General features: G+C 41.0%; 3 protein-coding genes across 3 annotated transcripts in view; all 3 read left to right on the plus strand.

Moving 5' to 3' along the window:
* LOC109462525 (protein bark beetle-like) overlaps positions 1-5,373 on the plus strand; it is a 9,806-nt gene extending 4,433 nt beyond the window's left edge. The window contains exons 2-11 of the mRNA XM_019759077.1: positions 1,210-1,310; positions 1,482-1,607; positions 1,825-1,936; positions 2,344-2,522; positions 3,118-3,324; positions 3,470-3,571; positions 4,261-4,417; positions 4,714-4,930; positions 5,102-5,276; positions 5,365-5,373. Coding sequence (XP_019614636.1) covers positions 1,210-1,310; positions 1,482-1,607; positions 1,825-1,936; positions 2,344-2,522; positions 3,118-3,324; positions 3,470-3,571; positions 4,261-4,417; positions 4,714-4,930; positions 5,102-5,276; positions 5,365-5,373 — 1,385 coding nt within the window. The remainder of the gene's footprint in view (positions 1-1,209; positions 1,311-1,481; positions 1,608-1,824; positions 1,937-2,343; positions 2,523-3,117; positions 3,325-3,469; positions 3,572-4,260; positions 4,418-4,713; positions 4,931-5,101; positions 5,277-5,364) is intronic.
* A 1,074-nt stretch (positions 5,374-6,447) lies between these two features.
* LOC109462526 lies at positions 6,448-10,613 on the plus strand. The gene is made up of 11 exons (XM_019759078.1): positions 6,448-6,491; positions 6,574-6,703; positions 6,963-7,079; positions 7,279-7,429; positions 7,579-7,819; positions 8,039-8,183; positions 8,841-8,987; positions 9,264-9,391; positions 9,666-9,814; positions 10,035-10,178; positions 10,414-10,613. Exons 1-11 carry the CDS (start codon positions 6,448-6,450, stop codon positions 10,611-10,613), a joined length of 1,596 nt encoding a protein of 531 aa, XP_019614637.1.
* A 167-nt stretch (positions 10,614-10,780) lies between these two features.
* On the plus strand, positions 10,781-22,513 carry LOC109462534. Its single transcript, XM_019759086.1, has 16 exons — positions 10,781-10,919; positions 11,095-11,289; positions 11,761-11,918; positions 12,091-12,205; positions 12,387-12,572; positions 12,939-13,028; positions 16,831-16,983; positions 17,129-17,381; positions 17,859-18,028; positions 18,178-19,875; positions 20,056-20,183; positions 20,295-20,362; positions 20,604-20,749; positions 21,053-21,079; positions 21,494-21,591; positions 21,992-22,513. Exons 1-16 carry the CDS (start codon positions 10,844-10,846, stop codon positions 22,145-22,147), a joined length of 3,717 nt encoding a protein of 1,238 aa, XP_019614645.1. The 5' UTR covers positions 10,781-10,843; the 3' UTR covers positions 22,148-22,513.
* The last annotated feature ends 2,165 nt before the right edge of the window (positions 22,514-24,678 follow it).

Raw genomic sequence — 24,678 nt, forward strand, 5'->3', positions numbered from 1 at the left:
ATACAATACTATACTATGCAAAGCCACTAGACTACTTATGCTGCCTGTAATTCACCTCGATCTTATGTTTGTGATTTTTGTGTTAGAGCGTGTAAAGGATGTGTGGAAGAAGTCCACATCAACACCCGCACCGTGCTATGGACTCTTGGTGTTTGCGTTAGTTCTTGCCGGCACCATTCTGGCTACTTACCTTGTTCCTGAAAGAAAGGTACAAAATGTCTGTTTTGTTTTTATATATAAACCAGCTTAACCCTATCTAGACCGGGCTTTTTTAAGCAAGATTTGACCGGGGGGGGCTCTTTCCGGCCCCCCCCTCAGAACTCGCTAACGGTATGTCGTATGGCTACCAAATTTTCAGAGGATAGTGTACTAGTTAAAATTTATCATATCTACAATTTTTTGTCATTATGACGTAATATGACGTCATTATGACGTCATTAATGGGATTTTATTGGCCAAAACCGTCTAGATAGGCTATTCCCTGAAAACTAAATGGTATTCAACATAACTTTACCAAAAGTGTTTATGACAGAATATTAGAGTGTACTAAGTCGTATGTTGCCCATAGCAACACCGGTGACGTCATAAAATGACGTCATACATATTTAAGATATCCGCCATCTTGGATCATCAATGTTGAATTTTCAAAAATAGTTTTTTTTCGTGATAAAGCCTAAAATACATTGTAAACATACCAAAGACCTTCATTTAAACCTTTTTTGGAAAAAGAAATGGAAGTATTGATGACATTTTAAGGAAAATAACTTGTATATACCTGTTCTAATGATATGGTCCGCCATCTTGGATTTTGGCCAATGACGTCATCAAATTAGCATAAATTATGCATATTTAATGATAAAATTAACATAAATTCATATGGGATGTTATTAATATTAGAAACCATGAGTAACTTGACATAAAACCCATAAAATTCCATTCTTGAAACAAAAATGACTAAATTTAGCAAAAAATGCCTGTCAGAAACCCGTTGCCATGGCAACACAAAAAATTATTATCTTATTCCAATGATAGAAAATTGTTGCCAACAATATTTTAGGAAAAGTCACCAAGTTTGGTCATTCTAGCCCTAGCCATTCAGACGCTATCTGACATCAAAGTTGGCGCGGGCACTTTTAGCCCCCCCCCCCGGTCTAGATAGGGTTAAAGGTTTCAGATATTCTGATGTTGCTTCAATGTTACTTGACATAGGTCCCTGCGGTTTGGGATGGACCTACAGCCAGACGTTCAGCGCCTGTTACAGGTACATGGGCGGAGCACTGTCTTGGGGCGGCGCTGTACAGTCCTGCAAGGTGAGGCGTCTAAAGTCATGGTCACTTGGTTTTAGCCATCAATTACCGATTAAAACTATTCACTCAATATAGAATGCGAGATATCAACACATAGGAGTGATATACCACATGCAATCTTGAAATTAGACTTTTGTTAACAATGATAGTAAAATCCGGCAACTTTTCCCTTAGGCTCAGTATTCTGTACTATCCAAGAGGTTTGATGGTCCAGAAAGAGATTTCATCGACAGCTCGCTGATCGCACGAAAAGTAGACTTCGTACCAGATGTGCCTGTCTGGATGGACAACGAAATGCAGGTATATCTTGAAATGCATAAGAAGAAACTTGAAACGTATAGTATACATTCCCATTTCCAACATCTAAAATAATCACAAACTAGATTTTACTGACTTCCATGTTTCTACATGCATTTCCAACAATCTGCCGTATGTAAGGCAATTTGTAATCTATAATTGTACATACATGTAAGTATATATTTTGTTAACATTTGTCTTTTCTGTCATTTTTCAATAGGGGCAGGAAAATGCAACGGTGAACTGTAAAGTATATCTTCGGGACTCCCAAGAAGCTGTTCAGGGTGTATCGTGTAACTCATTCTTCCCATACATCTGCAAGAGACCTGTTGGTAAGGGCCCAATGATTTACATGTACTTTGATTCTATACTTACTCATTGCTACACCATTCAGTAACAAATTTTATTGTATGATGAACTTCTTAACTCCAGGTACGTAGTATTTTCTGTGTACGTGTTTTTTTATCTGTAAGTGTGTGTGTGTGTGTGTGTGTGTGTGTGTTTGTGTGTGTAAGTGTACGCACGCTCGTGTGTTTTTGTGCCTGCCTGTGTATCTGTAAAGCCAGTTAATTTAGCACGTGGGTGGGTTCCATTATAGCTAACCAAATACTCGGGCACAGAACCTCAATATGAGGGTCGCATTACGTTGGCTCGTATTATTGATTAAAATATTTGCGCGAATTAATGCACAAAAAGTACCTCAGACTTTCATGTTTTTTGTTTTTATTTTTCATGACAGTTGATGACTGCCCTAACTACTGCTCTCATCACGGACGTTGTGAAGGAGAAACCTGCATCTGTGGGCGAGGCTGGGAGGGAGAGGACTGTTCTAAATTCACCTGTAAAGACAGGAATTTCTGTGGAGAGTTTGGCACCTGCGTAGGACCGAATATCTGCAGGTGCCGAAATGGATGGCAGGTGCGAACACACATTGTTTAGTATCAAATGTCTTTGCGGTGTGACAATGGTCTCCGTGTATACGTAACACCGTCAAGTATTAGAATGCAATCTTTCTACAATCTATCTCCTACATCCGTGGTCCCAAAGTCGCGCACTACAGTTCCACCACAAAAGATTTACAGAAACAGCATCGTTAAAATAAGACGTTTCTTAACGGCATTATCTCTGTCTGTCCCTCTCTCTCTCTGTCCCTCTTTCTTAGTCTCAGCCTCTATATATATATATATATTGGTTTCTATCTATATATATCCAAATACCTATATTAGCTCTCTCTCTCTCTCTCTCTCTATATATATATATATATATATATATATATATATATATATATATATATATAGAGAGAGAGAGAGAGAGAGAGAGAGAGAGAGAGAAGGATAGATATAGATATATAATATAGATATTTGGATATGTATATAGACAGATACCAATATATATATATAGAGAGAGAGACTGAGTGAGAGGAACAGAGACATATTTGGATATATATCGAGATTGGTATCAAATATACATTTTATTGCATTCCACATCAACATGAAAAATTCCTTCAATCTAGGGGCGAGCATGCACCGTCAGCTACTGCAACAGGTTCACCAACTGCAGAACCTGTACCCGGGAGGTTGGATGTGGATGGTGTGAAGAAAGACAGAGTTGTGATTCCGGGCTGTACAGAGGACCGGACGTATCACCATGTATGACGTCGTGGTTCTACAACAGCTGTTTCACTGTGGGGAAAAGGGACAAATGCTCCAGCCAAATAGAGGTTGTTTTTCTCATAACTCACATGATTTCATTGATAATTAAGAACTGGCAAAGGATGAATAAATTTCGTGGAGTTCTTTGCGTCAGATATATGCCTTTGTTGTTTTCATTTTTTCTTACGTACGTTTTGTATATCGATTCACCAGGTTCTTGACTGTGAGCAATGGCAATGCAACCCCTCCCTGCCCACAACTACCGTGGAATCATGTCTAAGATGTCAAGATGTAGAAAACTGCTTTAAGGAATTGGTGAGTTGTCAAGATAAATACTCTGTTTTACCATCTGGAATTAATGGTTGTTTATTAAATTTGATTTTTAACATGCTGTATCTTTTATAGGAAGCTATAGCATAGGAATAGCATGTGACCCTCAATTGAGGCCAATGAGCTGTATTTTTGGTGTGGTAATCTTTGTTACTTTGTAAAACGGCAACTTTGTTACTTTGGCAAACGGTATACTGCACAAGGTGGAACAAGTAATAAAGAAAGGTAGGGAAACATGTAACGATTGTACCAGTTTAAAACAATAACTCAAGCACCTTGATATAATTTTGGAAGACCTTTCAGGTAGCATCCACTACCTTTCGTCAGTGACACTAGAGAACTTGTGCGGAAATGCAGGTCTATAAGAGCATTTCTACACAAGTTATCTAGTGTCACTGACGAGAGAGAGTGGATGCTACCTGAAACGTCTGACCGTTGCCAAAATCACATCCATTTGCTTGAGTATCTGTTTTAGCGTAATCTTATTACATAGACGTCTCACCTTCACTAACGATTGTAATCGTTACGTATACTCGAGACAATGTTTCACATATATCCTTTTTGGGTTTCAAACATATTGATTGTACCTAAGCTTTCAAAACAACAGAGAATTGTCTTGCGTTTCCGCTACAGATAGTTACACCGTAATAGTGGCGCACCCTGCTACTCTGGAGGACATGCTGGATTACAGTGACTTCAGCCAGGAGGTTCAGCTGGAGATGGCCGTGGACATGAAGAGGAACGAGGGAGCTCCTGAACTGTCTGAGGTGGAAAGGGTGCTGAGTGGCAATGGGACGCTTGATGGTAACACTGTTCGTGTCATCACGGAAGGTGAGTATCGGAAGATTTTTTGTTTGTTTGAGGGTTTGGGGGTGTGGGTGGGGCTCTATACATGATGAATAGCATCCTTAATACAAAACTACACATGAGCAGTACAGGATTGTTGGCGTACAGAAAAATAGTCTCTTCAAGTTGAAATATTGATCTTTTGAGATGTGTTCATTACCTTTTACTTTCTTGTAGACATTTGAATATGACCGGAGTACGATGGTGAGAGTGATGTGAAAAGTAATATTTTCACATGAAATTGAAACTTGCCATAAATGTTTTGAAAAAATACTTTACAGATGCCCCTGTTTACAAGTGTATTGGATCCCGGGCTATGAATAAAGGAGAGGGCAGCTACCATCTGCTGATGAGAGACATCCCTGACAACCTGTCAGTTGGTGACGTCATTGTTAGTAACCATAGCAACGGGATACTGGAGCAGGTTATCCAGCAGACATCAACACCGCTTGGTGTCTTCATACAAACTCAGCTGCAGGACTGCTTCACAACTTTTAAGTAAGTTGAAGTCATTTAAGCCCATGGTAACCCGCTGGGCTGCAGCTTTCCTAATACAATTGTCTGCCACAGGCAAATCAGCCGCAAAAAGTATGGGAATGTAGCAACCAGTCGTGTAACAGATCTTTATATCAATTACAATAATGCAATGGATGGATTTTATCATACTAGCTTCCGAAAGGAACTGATGACGACGGACGGAGTAACCCTTCCTGCTTCCCTGCCGTGTTCGGGCGGACCGGAGGGCGCACACGGACTGCTCATCGTGGACTCTGCGGGAAGAGAAGTGGACCTGGAGACTGGCGACGTGGTGGTGGGGAGAAGGAGTGGCAGGCTGCTGGCAAAAGTGAGTAAATTCGTGAGATGGTTAGTTGGTCGGCAATTCCAATAACACTTGTAAGTTTTTAAAACGCCTGACTTTGTTGCCACCAAAGTTTCCATGACCGTAATCTAATGTTAGAAAATCCTCTAGGTTCTGAACATTACCCCAGCGGGTGAGTACACATTAGTGGAAGTGGAGCCAATCCTGAGCAGGTCCACCATGACAACGCCGTCAAGAAGACGACGACGGGAGGATGTTACCGCTTCTCCAGCCAAGCATTCTTTGGACATCGTCATCGATGACCAATTCTCGGTATGGCTGTTTTACCGTATCCGTAGGCAGAAATTGAATATCGTCAGATGCAAAGAACATAGCATATGTACATCGGAGACAAACCGTACTCGCAGATTTACTATGCAGAGATTTGATATTGGCAAATTCAAGGAACTTACAATATATTTTTGACAAATAAAACGCTTAGTTTCTGTTGGAGAAACTTGTAACGAAATTTCAAAAGAAATGAAGCGAGAGACAATTTATCCCGAACTAAACCACATGTTTCCTTTTTTAATGCGATGTAAACATCCACTAATTAATTACTTTAGAGACTAAGGAAATACGACACGATCTACCCACAGGAACACTACGCAGGAAAAACAAAATGATATCGACACTTCCGACTGTAAATGTTAAATATTGCATGCAATATATATGTAATACATGTATGTGTGTGTGTGTGTGTGTGTGTGTGTGTGTGTGTGTTTGTGTGTGTGTGTGTGTATGTGTGTGTGTGTGAGTACAACCTTACGTAATACAATATTTTTTTTCAGGACTCCACCGATAGTTACAATATCGAACTATCTACAAGTGGGCGGCTCTCAGCTGATATCAAGCTCTCGCTTGAAGTTTCGACGTCAGAGTTTAAAACACCCACGATTAAAAAGGTCGGAGCTTTCTTCATCGGTGGAAAACTACAAGTGGGAATGGGAGGTTCTTTAGACGTTTTGAAGAGGTAATGTAGGTCCAGCACAACCTGCTTACAAAACCTATCTTTAGTTAGAGTCTTTATCATCTATTTGTGGAGGGGATAAAGACTTGGTAGCTAAAATAGGTTAGGGATCCAGGCATGGCCCATGCCCAACAAAACATTTTATTTACATTCTTAAAAATACCTTACCGTAACAAACATCACAATATGAGCTGGAAAAGAAACCGTTATCTGAGATACAATATTGCTTTGTAATATGATTTATTCCTGTGTTAAGCGATATTTGCCGTTCTGTGTTGTATCTATTGATTTGAATCGTTTCCATCCGCTCAGGACATGGACCCATGGCAGTTTCCGGACGGACCTTGCTCCTATCTATGTGTCCCTGTATGTAGGCACACAACTGTGCATACCCGCCAAAATATGGGCACACATCGACGCAGAGTATAAAATCTCTGCTGAGGTAGGTACAATTAAATCGGTTTTTAAATGCAATAGCCAAAACAATATTGTCATAACACCACCACAACACCAATGTTTTGATACAAAATACGCTACTATGAGAGGCGCTTTTCTTTAAATATCCACTTGGTTTTGCTGTATATTTCTGTGTCAATAAAATGTTTATTATCACCATTATCAACATGCTTATTATATATCTTTTAATGTAAAATGATCATAACCCTACGTCCACCGTAACTCTATTTTAATCAATCCTTCAGGGTCCAGGCAGTATACAGATGTCATCCACCGTGACCAAACCTGACATTGACGGCGGAGGTAGCTGGCAACCTCAAAAAGGAAGTCAAATGTTCGAGTTTGACCAGAATGAAGAATCTGTGAGTATTGTACGATATCCAGCACCTTGTATAATCATATTTCAATTGACTAAAGCGTTAGACAACTCTTTACCTGGAACGTATCTGTTTTACGACTTATGACAATTTTAAATTATTCTCTGTGTTGCTCCCCTGTTCTAAAACCTTTATAATAACAAAACATTCGCAGTTGACAAAGTTGTATTTTTTTTAACTGAAGGGCACTGCAAAAATTGGGATATCGTCTTACTCGGGAACAGCAGCTGAAAGTGATCATCTCATCATGCTGGAGCTAGAAGTCAAACCAAGGTTTTTCATCGAGTTTCCCACCTTTGTTGAAAATGAAGTCAATGGTTGGACCAGCCCTCTAGGTACGCCAGTTTCTATACATGTTATGGCCCGTGTCTATTCAATTATGAAGAATAAATGTGAATTATAATATGGCTACGTACAGTGTTACCATATATCAGTATATGCTAACAAAAATCAGTCTTTTTTTCGATATTTTATCTCTGTCCAGAGTTGAAAGCCGAAGAGGACACTTTTGGGTACAGTATCACCACCTCCATTCAGTCCCAAGCACTTCTGCGTGTATCAGCCCAGTCCTGTTCTACTGAGTGCCCGTATTCGGACAGACCACAGAACGTCGGCGTCATGTCATCATTGGACTATCTTAAAGGGGCCTTGAAGGTTACAGTTGGAAACGACGAGTATTATCAGGAACAACTATGGAGACGTGAGGAGTGGATGGACTCTGACAGGTTAGAAACCCCCCTTGATTGTTTGACAACAACTGCCTTTGGGTGTACTTTATGTAGGTTGCCCCAGCTACTACATGTGTATGTTTGGGTACAGAAATTCTTATCTAATATGGGAGCAAAACTAAGACTTTAAACTTAAAGTGGTCTATCAATGATTCAATAAACATTAACAATAAAAGTATCTAATGTACATTAATCAATCATTGTACTATGTTTCAGAGACTGCAAAGAGCAGCCGTCCCGCATTGATACCTGTAGTAACAGATGTTTATGCTCTGGTGGAGCGACAGGGGTGCCACACCCTACTGACGAGAGCTTCTGCATGTGTCCTTGCAACTGTGGAAGTGCAAACATAAGCTTCACGGTATGAATAGTGTTCCTTATGTGTAATAAAAATTCTCCAACATGCTAACAGAGATTGCCATATAGTCGGGTGACGTTGACCAATCAGAAGTCTCCATTCCACATTCCTTATGACGCCGTAATGTCACAAATCGAGCCAAAATCGGGTCATTATTCATTTCAATCCATACATTAAACAATCCAATAATCACCCGCATATGACCTCAGGTGACCCAGATAGGACAAGATTCTGTTCCAAAACATTATAAAATAACTTGAGTGGTTTTCCAATCACCTTGGGTGACTTCATTAGAACACCTGTTTCCTGCCTATGACCCAAATAGAACATTACCTTCCTCAGGTGACTCCAGATGGAACACATGTTCTTTATAAGTTTGCATATGCTCTCCAGGAATGTGTCACTCTTACTGTGTAAGTTTTGATAGGCTATATGATTATAGCGTTACTCGGCTAGCGCTCACTCGGTGGCTTTATTCGGTGGTTATAGCAACTGACAAGGGTTTATTACACCATATTCACCGAGATAGGGCGGGTTATTAACCCTTAATTATTAGTCCATGTATCATACTTAATTGCATATCGTCCCTAGATGCAAGTCACGATCAATGCACAAAGATTACTTACGTTACTCAAAGTTTCTCTCGTTTCTTCAAAACAGCATCCGGACATTTCCGGTGGCGGATGTAACTGTCAGCTGTGTCCCGATGGAGACTTCAAAACGGTGAACAGTCAGGGGCATCTACACTGCCCATGTCTGTGTCCTGACAACAGCATATCGGAACTGACCAGCAGTGGGGGATGTGACGTAAGCATCGCTATGTACCATATATGTTACATAATATCATATGATATACCGCAGTTTTCATTGCTCAGTTACATTCTACTTTTGAGTTCATGGACTGATAAAAGTTTTTCAGAACGCTATAATACATGCTTAAATTTAGTGCTCGGTCAAAAGTGGGGGATTCTTCTTTGGACCGAATCACTCACTGCAATGCCTACGTCAAAGGCGATTTTGCTCATCATTCCAGGATGCTCATTGCTGGTCAATACTGACTTCCAATTCATCCTGTGTTCACAGTGTTCCTGCACCTGCCCAGATGGTAGCAGGGATGTGGTGCTGAGTGACGGCAGCTGTCCGTGTAAGTGCACCTGTAACAACTGCCACGAGTCGGTTCTGGGTCCTCAAGGCTGCATCTGTTCTGATAGGTGAGGTACTGATTATTTAGTAAAAACCCTACCTCTAGGTAAAGGAAAAGTCCTGATTATCGTGTTGATACACCGGAAACCCCATCAATGTGTAAATTGTAAGATCTAAGATTATTATGTCTCTTGAATAAGATGTAACGCTGGATCCTTGTACTAATGACTCCTAAGGTTTAAAATTTCCTAATGGCTCATAAGACTTTAAATGTATTTAGTTTTAGAGACGATGTGCATACATTTTTCTCTAATACAATATGCCTTTATCAACCTGGCACAGCTGTCCTGATTGTGAGAATGACGAGGAACCAGAGTGGCAAGACTGTGTGTGTAAGTGTCCACAGAAGACAGAGTGCGGGATCCCACCTACATGTGTGGTGGGGAGGATGGGGCCGGACTGTAGACAGCCAGACTGCAGGCCATGCCAAGGTAAAGTCATATATCAACATGCCAGGAGCATTATTTTGATGGGGTGGGAATCACACTTGGTTTAAGAATCATGTAAGAGATTCATTGGTGAAAAGTCACCTTGATTAAAGCTCCCCGTTGCCAATTCTTTTAAGGTGAACTCATATATCTTTCATTAGGACTCTGTATGTACTTTTAGACGAGGTACATGTTTGCTTGCTGAACTGTTTAACCATTATAGGCTGCTCCGGAAACGGCCGGTGCATCACATCAACACAGAGCTGTCAGTCATCCTGTGTGTGCTCGCGTCAGTGGTTCGGCGACTGTTGTGAGCTGCGCCGTCCTCGTCCTATTGGAGGGGACCCTCATCTCCAGACACTGGACGGTAAGGATTTTTTCCTAAGTTGTGTTCTTGATTATCTTAAATGGCATCTGAGTCTATTTCAGAGATATCTTGCGCTGTTTATCTTGTGATTGAGACTTGACTATTCAGGATGGCCCAAAGGGAAACAATATGTACAATAACTAATTTCCCCCTAAGATAAATGAACCATGTTTTAGCGTTTGGTCAAAACCTCAACGGTTCTTCCTGATGCCATTAATAGTTGTTTTCCTGTTAGGAAAACCATACGACTACCATGGCATTGGTGAGTTCTGGGACTGTAAGAGCGTCTTCAATGACTTCGGCGTTCAAACCCGGATGTACGCGTATAAAGGTGCTTCCCTGATTGGTGGAGTTGCAGTGAAGGCTGGGCATAGTGTTGTCACCCTGATGACGTTACCAAATGCAACTGAAAAGGACGTCCCAAACATAAGGTGAGATTTCCATTGTATCTATGTGTATAGCTAATATGATTTTGTACAGTAAATATGTGTTCATCAACCTTTCCCATTGATAATGATTTACCTTTGAGGTAACAAGTAGTTAACTTCAAGATATAAAAACGTATTTCAATGGCATGCTTTTAATTTGGTTGATTCAGGATCGACGGCGAACTGTGTCAACTTTCTGCTGGAGAGAAATATCCCCTGAACAACGGAACAATACATATGCTCGCTCAGCAACCTTCTTCAAACGCTACGGAATCAGGGGCTGTTATCATCGTGTCTATCACATTTGCATCAGGTAATGCGAACATAAATCGATTACTAGTACTTTTATAGCTGGCGAGATTTTTCCAATGATCTGAACGACATCTTGTTTTTCTTTCCTTTTTGAAACATTTTTTTTCTCTGTACTTTTCATTGATAACAACAGAACCAACAATTCTAATGATCTCCATCTCACCCCAAACAACAAGGTGCAACTGTGTCATTTGACATCCGGTATTCACCAAAGATGGGCCGACAGTTTGTGAATATTTTGTTCAGCCCAACTGCCACGTTCAAGGGCAACACGGAGGGACTGTGTGGGCTCATGGACGACGATGGTGACAATGACTTCACTGGTCCTGACGGCACTGTGTACAACGACACTTCTGTATTTGCTGAAACTTGTAAGTATAACCATCTTCGCCCATCACATCTGTCAACAATACTGGCCACCGTTGCTTTCTATAGTTACTCTCGCCTGTTTAGTGCTTGTGAACTGTACTTACTTAGTTACTTACTTAATGTCATGGTCTTCATTCCTTGCGAGACATTAGGCCTTGGTTTTTTTTCCATCTGATTCAGTCCTTGGTCATCTTCTTTACTGATCGCATGTATAATCTCATACTCGTAGATACCAAGTCATCCCCCAGAGTTCTTTTCCAAGTGGTTTTGTGCCTACCTCGTTTCCTTGTCCAGTTGATTACTTTATTATTTTCTGTTCTTAGTACTGAGCCAAACCGTTTTATTTATTTTTCTGTTGACTGGCTAATGCCTAAGACTACATTGTATAAAAAATTATAACACATACTTTGAAGATCTTCACTGTCATCTATTTGTTTCGACACTTGCTGTGACATTTGTTGTTGACTTTCTAGGGCGGATAAATAAAACCCACCACGGCTCAGGTCTGATGGGGTCCTGGTCATGGAACTCTTCTAACTTCCATCCTGATGACGTCATGGATCCTGCCTATTCTGACCCGAACCACCGCCCTTCTGTCGGCATAGATGGACTGACTCAGGAGCAAAAGGGAGTAAGTGTCTGGACTTTGGTCTCTTTATACTAGCAACGGTTCAACGGTTTCATTTTACTAAGAAGTTGAGACACAAGTATACCAATTACTGACTACAGTATAGCCCTACATTGCTGTAAAAAATGTACGATGGATTGTAACTTACAAGATTCCTGTTTTATTTTCGTTTCAGAAAGCTGAAGAAATGTGTATCGCTCTCGGGTTGACCGGCACACTTCTTAATGAATGCGTCTTTGACGTGTCAATCACTAACGACACAACCTTTACTGAACAGGAGGTTTTTAAAGGTATAACGTCGCCTTACATTCATTTTGCTTCCTTGGTTCCTCTAAATCTGTAGTATTGTATGTTGTTGTTGTTTTTTCACATAAAAGTATTAACATCAGAACTTCATTCTCCCTTGCACGTAACTATGTTGAAAACCTTGATATTCTGTTGCACTTAATTCTTATATCTGCACCCTCACAGGTTGTCCAAACCAGTGCTCTGGTAGGGGTCGCTGTGTGAACGGAACCTGTGACTGTATAACGGGCTGGTCTGGTGAAGACTGTAACGTTGGAAACTGCACAGACTGCTCCGAGGATCACGGGAAATGTGAGCTGGGGTTTTGTATGTGCCTGCCCGGATGGGAGGGAGCAGCCTGTGCTCAACAAGGTAATGTTGCCAGCGTTCTTTGAATGGTGCTATGCATGCATTTTACAAAAAGGATATTATTATGCTATGTGTCTACAAAAATTAAGTTAATCTCTTGAAATTCTGCATTATAGTTAGTAAAATTGGAAAACGTCCATTTGTAAAGTATTCCATAAAAACACCAGTGCTTACGTTCGATTGAGTTATTACCATCTTTCTTTCATTCACTGATAATTAGAAACACTCGAGCTCAACATGTAGCGCTTTACAAATCACCCCATAAGAATGACCTTCTTCATATCTTCTTACTCTCTTATGACAAAATATCCCACAATGGCAGGTGATTAAACGGCATTCTAATCGCTTATTCTATTTTGTCTATTTCAGCGACATGTTATGCCGTCAAAAACTGTACCAGCATGAGTCACGGGATCTGCATTACCACAGATGTCTGCAGATGTGAGCCGGGCTACATCGGTAGGATAAACATAATGATGTCTTGAATTTTGCATATAATTTCGACTACGTACTTACAAATACTGATATTCCAGTACTGAACTGATTTTTAGAATTTGGTAAACTAAAAACAAAGCCTTTCTTCCAGAAGTTTATTAATCACCAAAAAGCAGTTACTCAAGCAACTGGATATGATTTTAAAAACGCCAGACGTTTCAGCTAGTTACCACTAGCTTTCGTCAGTGACTGAGAGACCAGAGGGGAAATGCAGGTTTATAAGCACTAACTATTGATTGATATGCAAATAAAGTGAAGACAATTTTGTTGGAAGTCGAAAAAGGAACAAAAGTCAGACAAGTCAAGACAAGATGATGCAAATTAGTCAGAAAGATCCTGTTATACAGAACAGTAGCTTAAGTGTTGTCTGTCCTCGGGACTGGGAGCGCTAAAAACAAGTGCCGGAGAGATCGACCCGTAGCCCCCCTTCCCTATTGAGGGTGGGTTTGTACATCCTTTCATATATTGCCTCTTTAACACCCCGTTCCCACCAGCGTGTTTCGCGGTCTAAGATATCTATGGACTCAAGTTTGAAAGAGTGACCCTGGTTGTGTTGTAGGTGGTGGAAAAAAGCTGAGAGTTCTCTGTATCTTACTTTTAGCGGTCGACATGTCTCTCCGATGTAGGTGTTGTTACAGTTGGGCTCCTCGCATTTGGGTCTATAAATAACATTCGCTTTGCCTTTGGTACCTTTTTGAGGTCGGTCCTTAGGGTGTACCAGTCTTTGTCTGAGGGTTGAGTGAGGTTTGAAGTTAGTGGCTATGTTAAAGTTTTGGAAGATCCGTCGGAGTTTCTTAGATACTCCTTGGACATACAGAATATTGATGCTGACCTTGTTTTTGTTGGTCAATGGTTTGCACTCCTGGGTTTTTTTAGACTGATCCGAAGGTTTGAGCGCTTCGATGAAAGTCCAGTTTTTGTAGCCACACTTAGCCAGGGCACCTCGGAGGTGTCTATGTTAATCCGTTTTGGCTTGGTCTGAAGTGATGATGTTGTCTGCACGATGGAAGAGAGTTTTGATCACTGGTAGTTTGTGTTTCAAAGAGTGGTGGGAATCAAAGGCAAGGTATTGATCAGTGGGCCGGGTTTGTTTCCTGTGTACACTTCGAAACGAAGGTTACCATCTTCCTCTACGATAGTTTTGGTGTCTAGGAAAGGGAGCATGTTGTCATGACTTGGCTCCTGTGTAAACTTGATGTTGTCATCTATCTGGTTGATGTGGTCAAAGAAATCAGAAGCTACCCTCTTTTTTCAATCTGCACCAAGTGTCATCTATATATCGAAACCAGTTGGCCGGGGGAGTGTCATTGAAAGTGCCGAGGGCTTTGTTTTCAAACTTCTCCATGTACAGGCTTACAACAATTGGTGAAACTGGTGATCCCATAGCGCTATAGCACAGCCGTGCATTTGTTAGTAGAATGGTCCTTTGTAGGTAAAGTATGTGCATCCTAAGTAGAGTTCTAGTAGCTCACAAACTTGGTCAACGGATAGGTTGGTTCTATCTGCAAGTGTATCGTCGGCTTCCAATGCTTCCCTGACTACTGACACTGCTTCCTTAGGTGGTATGGAGGTGATGGTTTCATCATCCTCTACATGAATGTCTTTGATTTTGTTGACAAAGTCGGCACTATTCTGTACATAGTACTGAGATTTCCCCACTAGTGGTCCCAAAATCTTGGCTATAAAACCTGCTAACTCATAGGTGACAGAGCCTATACTGGAGACTATTGGTCGTAGAGGGACACTTTGTGGATTTTGGGAAGGTCGTAGAAAGTTTGTTCCGTTGTGGGATTGAGTTTTAGGTAAGTGGCGCGATCCAGAACTCCTTCAGTTTGCAATTTCTTGAGGGCTGTACTAATTTTCCCTTTAAACTTGTTTGTGGGGTCCTTTTTCAAGGGCATGCAGGTGTTTTTGTCTCCCAATAGGTCCTGTACCTTCCTGTCGTACTACTCCCTGCCTAAGACTACTGTGCATCTGCCCTTGTCTTCAGGAAGAATCAATATGTCTTGATTTGTGGCCAAATCTTTGAGAGCGATTCGTTCATCCCGTGTGATATTACTAGTACTAGAAGGGGGTTTGGAGACGTTCGGGGTGGTAGCTACTTTGGTACAGAATAGTGCCGACTTTGTCAACAAAATTAAAGACATTCATGTCATGCAGAGGATGATGAAGCCATCGCTTCGTATGACGTGTGCCCACTTTTCACCTCCATACCACCTAAGGAAGGAGTGTCAGTAGTCAGGGAAGCCTTGGAAGCCGACGATATACTTGCAGATAGAACCAACCTCTCTGTTGACCGGGTTTGTGAGCTACTAGAAGTCTGCTTAGGATGCACATACTTTACCTACAAAGGGCCATTCTACCAACAAACACACGGCTGTGCTATAGCGCTATGGGATCACCAGTTTCACCAATTGTTGTAAACCTGTACATGGAGAAGTTTGAAAACAAAGCCCTCAGCACTTTCAATGACACGCCCCCGGCCAAATGGTTTCGATATGTAGATGACCATTGGTGCAGATTGAAAAAAAGAGGGTAGCTTCTGATTTCTTTAACCACATCAACCAGATAGATGACAACATCAAGTTTACACAGGAGCTAAGTAATGACAACATGCTCCCTTTCCTAGACACCAAAACTATCGTAGAGGAAGATGGCAACCTTCGTTTCGAAGTGTACAGGAAACCAACCCACACTGATCAATACCTGGCTTTTGATTCCCACCACTCTTTGAGTGGAACACAAACTAGCAGTGATCAAAACTATCTTCTATCATGCAGACAACATTATCACTTCAGACCAAGCCGAAACGGACGAAATAGACACCTCCGAGGTGCCCTGGCTAAGTGTGGCTACCAAAACTGGACTTTCAAGAGAGCGCTCAAACCTTCGGATCAGCCTAAAAAAACAGGAGTGCAAACCATTGAGCAACAAAAACAAGGTCAACATCACTATTCTGTATGTCCAAGGAGTACGAGTACCTGAGAAACTCCGACGGATCTTCCAAAACTCCAACATAGCCACTAACTTCAAACCTCACTCAACCCTCAGACAAAGACTGGTACACCCTAGGGACCGACCGCAAAAAGGTACCAAGTCGAATGTTATTTACAGACTCAAATGCGAGGAGCCCAACTGTAACAACACCTACATCGGAGAGATAAGTGAACCGCTCAAAGTAAGATACAAATAACAATGCAGACCTAGTGCCAACGGCTACTCCTCAGCTATTTTCCACCACCTACAACACAACCAGGGTCACTCTTTAAAACTTGAGTCCACGGATATCTTACACCGCGAAACACCATGGTGGGAACGGGATGTTAAAGAATCAATATATGAAAGAATGTACAACCCCACCCTCAATAGGGAAGAGGGGGCTACGGGTCGATCTCTCCGGCACTTGTTTTTAGCGCTCCCAGTCCCGAGGATAGACAACACTTAAGCTACTGTTCTGTATAACAGGAGCTTTCTGACTAATTTGCATTATCTTGTCTTGACTTGCCTGACTTTTGTTCCTTTTCGACTTCCAAAAAATTGTCTTAGCTTTATTTGCATATCAATCAATAGTTAGTGCTTATAAACCTGCATTTCTCCTCTGTTCTCTCAGTCACTGACGAAAGCTAGTGGTAACTATCTGAAACATCTGACGTTTTCAAAATCATATCCAGTTGCTTGAGTAACTGCTTTTTGGTGTATCGTATTACCTGGATGTCTAACCTTCATTGACGTGAGTTTATCAATCACCAACATCTACACCACCTAGGTGCTGATTGCAGTGTGGTTCCCACGTGCGTAAGTGTTGCTAACTGCACAGACCACGGATTGTGTGTGGACTACGATACCTGTCTGTGTGATGAACAGTGGACAGGTGACAAGTGTGACCAGTTCTCATGTGCAGCATTGGATTACTGCTCTGGTAAGCTCATATCCCGTGTGTCTTTCTCACAATAAAGTAAAGCATACGTGTTGATTTAAGAGGGGGCAACTTGGATAACATTCGATGGTTCGTAAGATTGTAATATCGATTACTGTAGTGAGGAAAACGTGTGTTTGTGACGCAGGGCACGGAAGCTGTGTGGACATAGACGTCTGCCACTGTGAGCAAGGCTGGACCGGCAGCTCCTGTGTGACACCGGACTGTCCTGAAGTTAACCAGTGTTCCCGCCAAGGAGACTGCGTTGGTCCGAACATCTGCCAGTGTTACAGCGGGTATCAAGGTCTGGACTGCAGTGAAGCCCAGAGTTGTCCTGAATTGCAAGAATGCAGTGGAAACGGGGTTTGCGTCAACAGTTCTAAATGGCAAATGGAATGCAAGTAAGTTTTTTTTTTAAGTCACGATTGTGATCTGTTCTAGGAGAAATTTCAAGGTGCTCATACACCTTAAAAGCACCCAAGCGTGTTCTTGGCAGAACAGTCAAATTTTCAACAATCATTTTTGTTGGTACAGAAGTAAGTACGGCTGTTTAAACCCTACATGTACACATTTGATATCCCTGCAATGTCGTGGACGAAATAAGCTGCATGCATATGTTTGCATCGAAGACTTGTTTTAAATATCATCCGGTGATACCAAAAATAAAAGGATTTCTAGAGTAGGTTGCTTTGGGGCTATTTCAAACGCATCAAGTATGTGATTATGACAAACGTGTGTCAACATCACAAAAGTTTCTTCATCCAGGTTATTTTTTATTGTCAGTCTGAAATTGGATGCCCTTGAAATAAAATTTACATGTCCTATATAATGCAATACTCCTTCCTAACATGTTTTCATCTGTTGCATTGGTGTTTCAGCTGCTTCCCAGGGTTCAGCGGCGCAAATTGTAACCACCCAGACTGTACTGAACAGAATAACTGTACTAACCACGGCAGCTGCATAGAGCCTAACCTGTGTCAGTGTGACAGTGGGTACACCGGGAACGACTGTGCCAACTTCTCTTGTGAAGCATTGCAGTATTGTTCTGGTGAGTACTGACTTCTTAAGTATGCTAATTCACTACACATGTATCGCACGTAATATTCCAATTCATGTTGATTTTTAATCATTGACACTTTATTTCATATATACGAGTAGTTCCCGCGGATATCTTTAGAAATGTATATTTTGATACAGGCCATGGAAGCTGCGTGAGGTTTGACACATGTGGCTGCGATCCTGGCTGGACAGGTGGATCATGTAACATTGCAAACTGCAGCATCAAAGGTGACTGCTCCAGCCAAGGCACGTGTGTCGCCCCAAACACGTGCGTATGCTTCCCTGGGTTCCAGGGAGAGGACTGCAGTGAAGAGAACCTACCCAATGAGCATCCCCCAGTCTTTCAGAAGGACAGATATGATGCCACAATGCCCGAAAACCATCCCGTTGGCTCACCGATTCTTACAGTTTTTGCAAACGATACTGACAGTGGACGTAACGGTGAGGTCAGTTACAGGCTTGCCCAAACAGGGTTGAACAGTGAAAAATTTGCAGTGCATCCTACTTCAGGAACCATAACTTCAGTCGTTGAGTTTGACTTCGAATCGTTGGAGCACGCGTCGTTCAGTCTCATTGTTGAGGCATTTGACCAAGGGGTGCCGACACTTACGGGATCAGCCACGGTAAACATAAACATAACGGACCAGAATGACAACAAACCTGTTATTAGCATTCCTCCCGAAACCGAGTACAATCTTCAATCCATCTCCCCGATCGGCTTTCACGTGACTACTGTCCACGCTTCTGATGCTGACAAGTCCGATGATAACTCAAGAATCACATACGGAATCACAAGTGTCAGTCCCTTCCTTAACATCGATGCCACAAACGGCAGTGTAACTGTTAGCAGTGCCTTGGAAAGTGGAACGTACGTATTGAGGGTCAGGGCGTCAGATCACGGTTTACCACCGAAAACAGACGAAGTCACTCTCCGTATGATCGTGACCAAAGTAAGCACAAACACAGCTCCGAAGTGTCCGGAAGATGAAAGTATTGAGGTTGCTTCTGGCAATCTTACAACAGGGTCGACAGTCGCGACTATAGAAGCAGAAGATGCCGACAACGGTCCAAACGGTGACATTTCCTACAGTTTTAAGTCCCTAACAGGAGAACTGGCAAGTCTGTTCGGCATTGACCCGTCCACTGGTCGGATTTACGTTGCGACTGAAGTGCCACAGTTAAACAGCACTTTCTCAGCTGTTTCAATGACAGTTGAGGCCAGAGACAACGCTGTAGATTCCTTGTCCTGTGAAACAAGAGTCGTTGTAATAGTAACTTCTCCAGAGTTCAGTGGAACTGTGCCAGATAACGTATTTCCAACTACAACTACGCCATTAACAACTACATCTGAGCAACAAACTCCACCTTTGGATGAATCTACCGCTCTGCCTACAACGGAAAGAGCGATTACAACCAAACGGTATGAAACAACGACACCTTTTGACAGATCTACCACCGGCTCTACAACCCATCAAGACATTACATCAGAGAAAACCGAAAGATCTACCGCCATTACTATAACAGAAAGAGCGACTACAACCAAACTGTATGAAACAAGGACACCTTTTGGCAAATCTACCACCGGTTCTACAACAAAGTCAGACATTACAACAATGGAAACCGAAATGTCAACCGCTATGATCTCACCAGAAAAAGCATCTACAACCAAAGAGGATGAAATCACGACCCTTTTGGCCAGGTCTAACACCGGTTCTACAGCACACCCAGACATTACAACACGGGAATCAGGTAGTTCTACAGCTCACCCTTCAACAGAAAGGGCGAAAACAACCAAAGAGTATGAAACAAGCACTGCACGGACAGCAACGACAGAAGGTAACTAAGGGTGTATTCGTCGTTTTATAAACATCTCCACGAGGTAAAATAAAACAACAACAATTGGTGGTGTGGTGTCACCTCGTCTAACATGATTGTAGTAGCAGTAAGGGAAGATGCAATTGTTGTTACTTGTTTACGTTGTGTACGCTCTTAATCCGACACATCCTATTGTCCTAGTACCCATGTCAGTGGAAACACGTTTGTTCAGAGGCGTCGTAAAGATCGAGAATCGAGAGTGGAAGGATGAACTGGAGGATCAAACATCTGATGAGTTCAAGACTTTGGCTACAGAGGTCCAGCAAGAGGTTAGTATAGAATGAATTATTATAAGATACAGCCCAAAACTCCATTTTGATCTTTTCTTTGCATTTCTAGGAAAGCTAATTCAAGTTTTGGTTTTACCTCCGTTTCCATAGCTGGATAATGTGTACAGGAACAGCGACCTTGGGGGCACATATCACTCTGTGGAGGTTACGGGCTTTTCGTAAGTTATTCTTTAAATTAATTTCTCAAAATTGATATCTCTTTTTTTTGTATCACACATTTGTGCTGTATTTTAATGGTACTGAATCTTTAGGAGATAAACTAATATATTTAGTCAATTGGCATTATGACTCAATAGTCGCATCTCACTTTCCGCGGCTCGTATAACGGTTAAGAACTGTAAGTGTTGACGACAATTTTTATATTATACCTCACATGTTTGTTGATTGGTTATCTTTCAGTCGCGGAAGTGTTAGAGTGGACTTCATGGTTCGTTTCAACTCACCCACGGCCACACCCATTGCTAGTGATGATGTCCTAGCTGTGTTGGAAGGAAGGACAGACATTGGCGGTCTGCAAATAGACCACACTGTCACCAGCATCTCAGGTACATGGTGCATTACCCCTTTTAAGCATTTTGTTGCCTTTGTGATAAATTCATAATGCAATAAATTTCTGTCTCTTTATGGTTTGATATCAAAGAAGAACTTTTTGTCGGCTTAACATGTGTGTAAATTTTAAATATACAATTATCAAGAATAAATAATAACAAAAAATAATTTCTGACATCAATAAACAACAAAATGATCGAAATGTTAATCGTTTATCCAGCAAGTCAAACAGACAATTCAAACAATCACATGGCTTAAATACCTTCATATATATTAATGTATCCTTGTCTCGTTTTCAGAGGTGACCGAAGATGGGGAAAGTTATGGTGAGCATATTTGTCATAGTTTTGTTGTTGATTAATCTCGAGTGAATAAAAACTATAATCTTATCAATGTCAGGTTTGTCTATAGACTGCAAAGTTATTGTCTAAAGGTGCAGTTTCAACCAGTCACGAATGTATTATAGAAAATGTATACATAATATACACCTATACGATGTAACAAATACGGTACAGGCCACTTAATGCACATCTCTTTAATCGTCATTACACGGTTACATTTAAGAGCTGTATATGTGGTATAACATGACAAATAAAGTTATTAGTAGCCTAGAGAGTACTGTTTGTAATCTCGTTCCGTATACAAAACATGCCCAGAAAGCATTTAGATAACAAGGTTGACTAGAAAACAAGATTATTATTAAGCTATAAAGATGACCAGATTCTTTTTTTCCCTTTCAGTGTGGTACAAGAACCCAATATACATCTTAGCCCTCTGTGTTGGTGCTGCAGTCATTGTCACAATTCTGGTAATACTGGTGGTTTGGCGTGCTAAAAAGGTACGAGCCATGTCACAAAATCACGACTTTTTAGGAGTATAAAGACCAGAAAAAAATAACACAGTTTAGTTAATCCTTGCACGAGGTGCCCCCATGGTGGCCTTTGAAGACACTTCTGTCTAGCGTGGTAGCCAGCATGCCACGGTCCTGCAGACCGACCTCCTCTTCCAGTACTGTCTTGAGCGGCATGCTTGGGCGCCCCCTTCTTATCTCGTAAGGTTGCAAGGGGCGTACTCCGGTCCGGCTTTAATAACTACAATGCGGTATAATGTAAAACACATACGTTCATGGCATCACAGATTGCTGCGTATCATTGAACAAAATGCATGCGTTGGGAAGTGCGTTAAAATATGTAAATGAAATAAACATTTAACTATTTCATTCTTTTTGTCATTGGCAGAGTCGTCGCAAGATGGATATAGCCAGTCACAATCAATGGCCTTCCCAAAATGCACAGCGCCTACTTCAACAGCGCATACTGATTCCACGTGCGAGGCTCTCGCGAGACTCTGCGAGACAGATGTACCAGAACCCGGTGTACAACGTTAACGAATGATTATGGAGATGTAAATACTATTCCAAGCGTTACAATGAAACCGTAGTTGTTGTTTTTTAAAATTTACAACTAATCAGAAATTATACAACCGCATATATATACAAATTAGAAAAGAATTACAAATAATTTAGAATGTTTTTAGAGAAATCGGTCTCACAAGTAACCGATATTACTTGAAAAGTGTTACTGTTGTGCTGTTTTAGCAAGTTTTACATTTATTACATAATTTGTTATTGGGTTATTTGGTGTTATTTGTTATTGGTAAACAGTACTGTTGTTCTGTTTTGGCAAGTTTTACATTTATTACATAATTTGTTATTGTTTTGTATCCTCCGTCGGGACGACAAGACTGATGATGATGATGTTATTGGGTTTATATATCTGTAATTTTGGTTTACAGTGTCACTTGGATGAGAATGTTTGCCCACAGTTTGTGTATTGTTCATCATCCTTTATGAACACAAGGTGATTATTTAGTGTTTAATTTACCTGTTGCCAGAGGATTTTCAACCTACATGCATGATACATAAAGTTACAACGTACCGAATTAAATGCCTTTTCAAAGTTAACTTTTACAATAATACCTAATGTCTAGTTTATTGGCAACATTTTGGTCATGAATCGTCCTATTATTGTTTTGTCAAGAGTTGTGTCTAATATATTGTACAGAATCATAGAGGTCCTGCGTTTTTTTATCTTATCTTTTATCTTGCCAGATGTGTATGCTGAGTTTCGAACTGTCATGTTTGTTTCCACTTTTGTATTTTGTGATATTGTATGAATATGGTAAAAGAGTATTTGTATATTTCTTGTGCCCGGTGAAGTATTATACAGGAATAAGGTATTACCTTACTGATATGCACTAATGTTAACTATGCACCTTCACATGATGCATAAACAAAAATGTGAGACTGAAATACACCGCATAATGGATTTGATTTTACATTCACTCAATATACACATTTTAACATATTAATTCAAATGTAAAAGTATTTTACACATAGAAACTTCGATTAACATCTGCACTTTATTTCTCCAAAAATATATAGACATTTAATGTACGATCTAAAAAAAATCAAATACAACGTGATCCACTGCAAATCGATGAAGCTCGGCTTAACCAACTACGTCACATCAGACAATCAATGTCAACTTTTTTTTAAAATACTCATTATCATCTTCATTAACATTACCTCTGTATTAAAACATACATGTAATTGAATACATGTACACTGTAGAGCACACTAGCAAAATTCACGAGGACTCTGACAATGCAATTGGGAAAATAACAGTTTTAACGATAACACCCCACTTCACTTTGTTTGAAAACGAACACCACACTTCATTTCTCTGGATTCAAAAAGCAGCGCAATTTGTCTCGTCTTCATCCCAAAAGGCACCGAAACTCTTTTTATCCATAGAAGCATTGGGCCATTCTGGATCCAAGAAAGCAAAGCACTTCTCCTTGTTCAAAAGCACCTTTCCATAAAATACAGTACACAACTTCTGTTTGTCCAAAAAGCATTCGCCGCCCACACAAAGTCACAAAGCCTTTTTCGTCTTTCTATTTAACAAAAAAATATAACATCCTTCGCCTTCTCTCTAAGTCCAAGACAATCAACTCCACCATGTTTGTTAGACTAATCTTGAGTTGTTTGTCACACGGCATTGCGGACAAGCTACCGAAGGAAGACACACCCTTTAGGAACAACTGCAACCTGTCCAGGAAAGTTCTACACGTCGAGTTCCTACTCAGAAAATGCCAAAATAAAGCTGCATTGGCTGACTGAAAAGGTATGTGTCTGTAACTGTGAACCATTAAACATATATGTACTGCATGTGTTGCGTAAACAGTTTGAATCTACGTTTCATTTACTGTGCGAAAGTTACTGTGGGAAAATTATTTATCGAAGGAAGGCTGGATATATCAGTGAGATATTCATGGCTGCTTTTAAAAAACGTTCAGAAATAGGTTAGTTCCGAAGAGGGTAACAGGGATACTGCATGCACCCTGGTTTTTACGTTTGGTTTTACTTTGGGTGACGTTTTACTCCGTGGACAAATTCTGCCAAACCAAAACAAGAGAATTCTAATTGACCATGACAATTTGCTAGGCCACAGTCCACTCATTTTTTTTTTCAATACATTTTCGCCAAATTTGTTGTTACTCCGTGAAGAAGGTCTGGACCTCCGGACGGAGTGTTGTGAGTAGCCATTTTCGTGTTCGCGCAGTAAAAACACTGGGTTCTCTTTGTGTAATCGGCACGCAATTTTATACGCCGTCTGCGGGCATGCCCGTGATGATGCTCGAATGTGTATTTTTGCCGTTGCTGTTTTCGCGGTCAATGTAATAATTCAAATGCATCCCTACAATTTTAAGGCAAATTGGGATGGTCCCAAAAAATCCGTTGTTTTGAATAGCGGGGGAAGTAAAAAGTTCAGGCAGATGTACGAAGGGTCAATAAGTGGTACCAGATGTTTTTCCCCCTGCTTAAAAGATGCTTAAGGTTTTTTGAAGATGTTCGCAGCCA

The sequence above is a fragment of the Branchiostoma belcheri genome, unplaced genomic scaffold, assembly GCF_001625305.1.
Source record: "Branchiostoma belcheri isolate BF01 breed outbred unplaced genomic scaffold, Haploidv18h27 scaffold118, whole genome shotgun sequence".
In the NCBI taxonomy this organism is placed as follows: Eukaryota; Metazoa; Chordata; class Leptocardii; order Amphioxiformes; family Branchiostomatidae; genus Branchiostoma; species Branchiostoma belcheri.

Coding starts and splice junctions, on each gene's coding strand:
- LOC109462534 (XM_019759086.1), top strand. CDS start 10,844: ATGCTCGCTCAGCAACCTTCTTCAAACGCTACGGAATCAGGGGCTGTT. Junction 17,382..17,858: donor AAATGGCAAATGGAATGCAA/GTAAGTTTTTTT, acceptor TTGGTGTTTCAG/CTGCTTCCCAGGGTTCAGCG. Junction 20,750..21,052: donor CACTGTCACCAGCATCTCAG/GTACATGGTGCA, acceptor TCTCGTTTTCAG/AGGTGACCGAAGATGGGGAA.
- LOC109462526 (XM_019759078.1), top strand. CDS start 6,448: ATGAGCTGGAAAAGAAACCGTTATCTGAGATACAATATTGCTTT. Junction 6,492..6,573: donor CTGAGATACAATATTGCTTT/GTAATATGATTT, acceptor CCATCCGCTCAG/GACATGGACCCATGGCAGTT. Junction 8,988..9,263: donor CCAGCAGTGGGGGATGTGAC/GTAAGCATCGCT, acceptor CTGTGTTCACAG/TGTTCCTGCACCTGCCCAGA.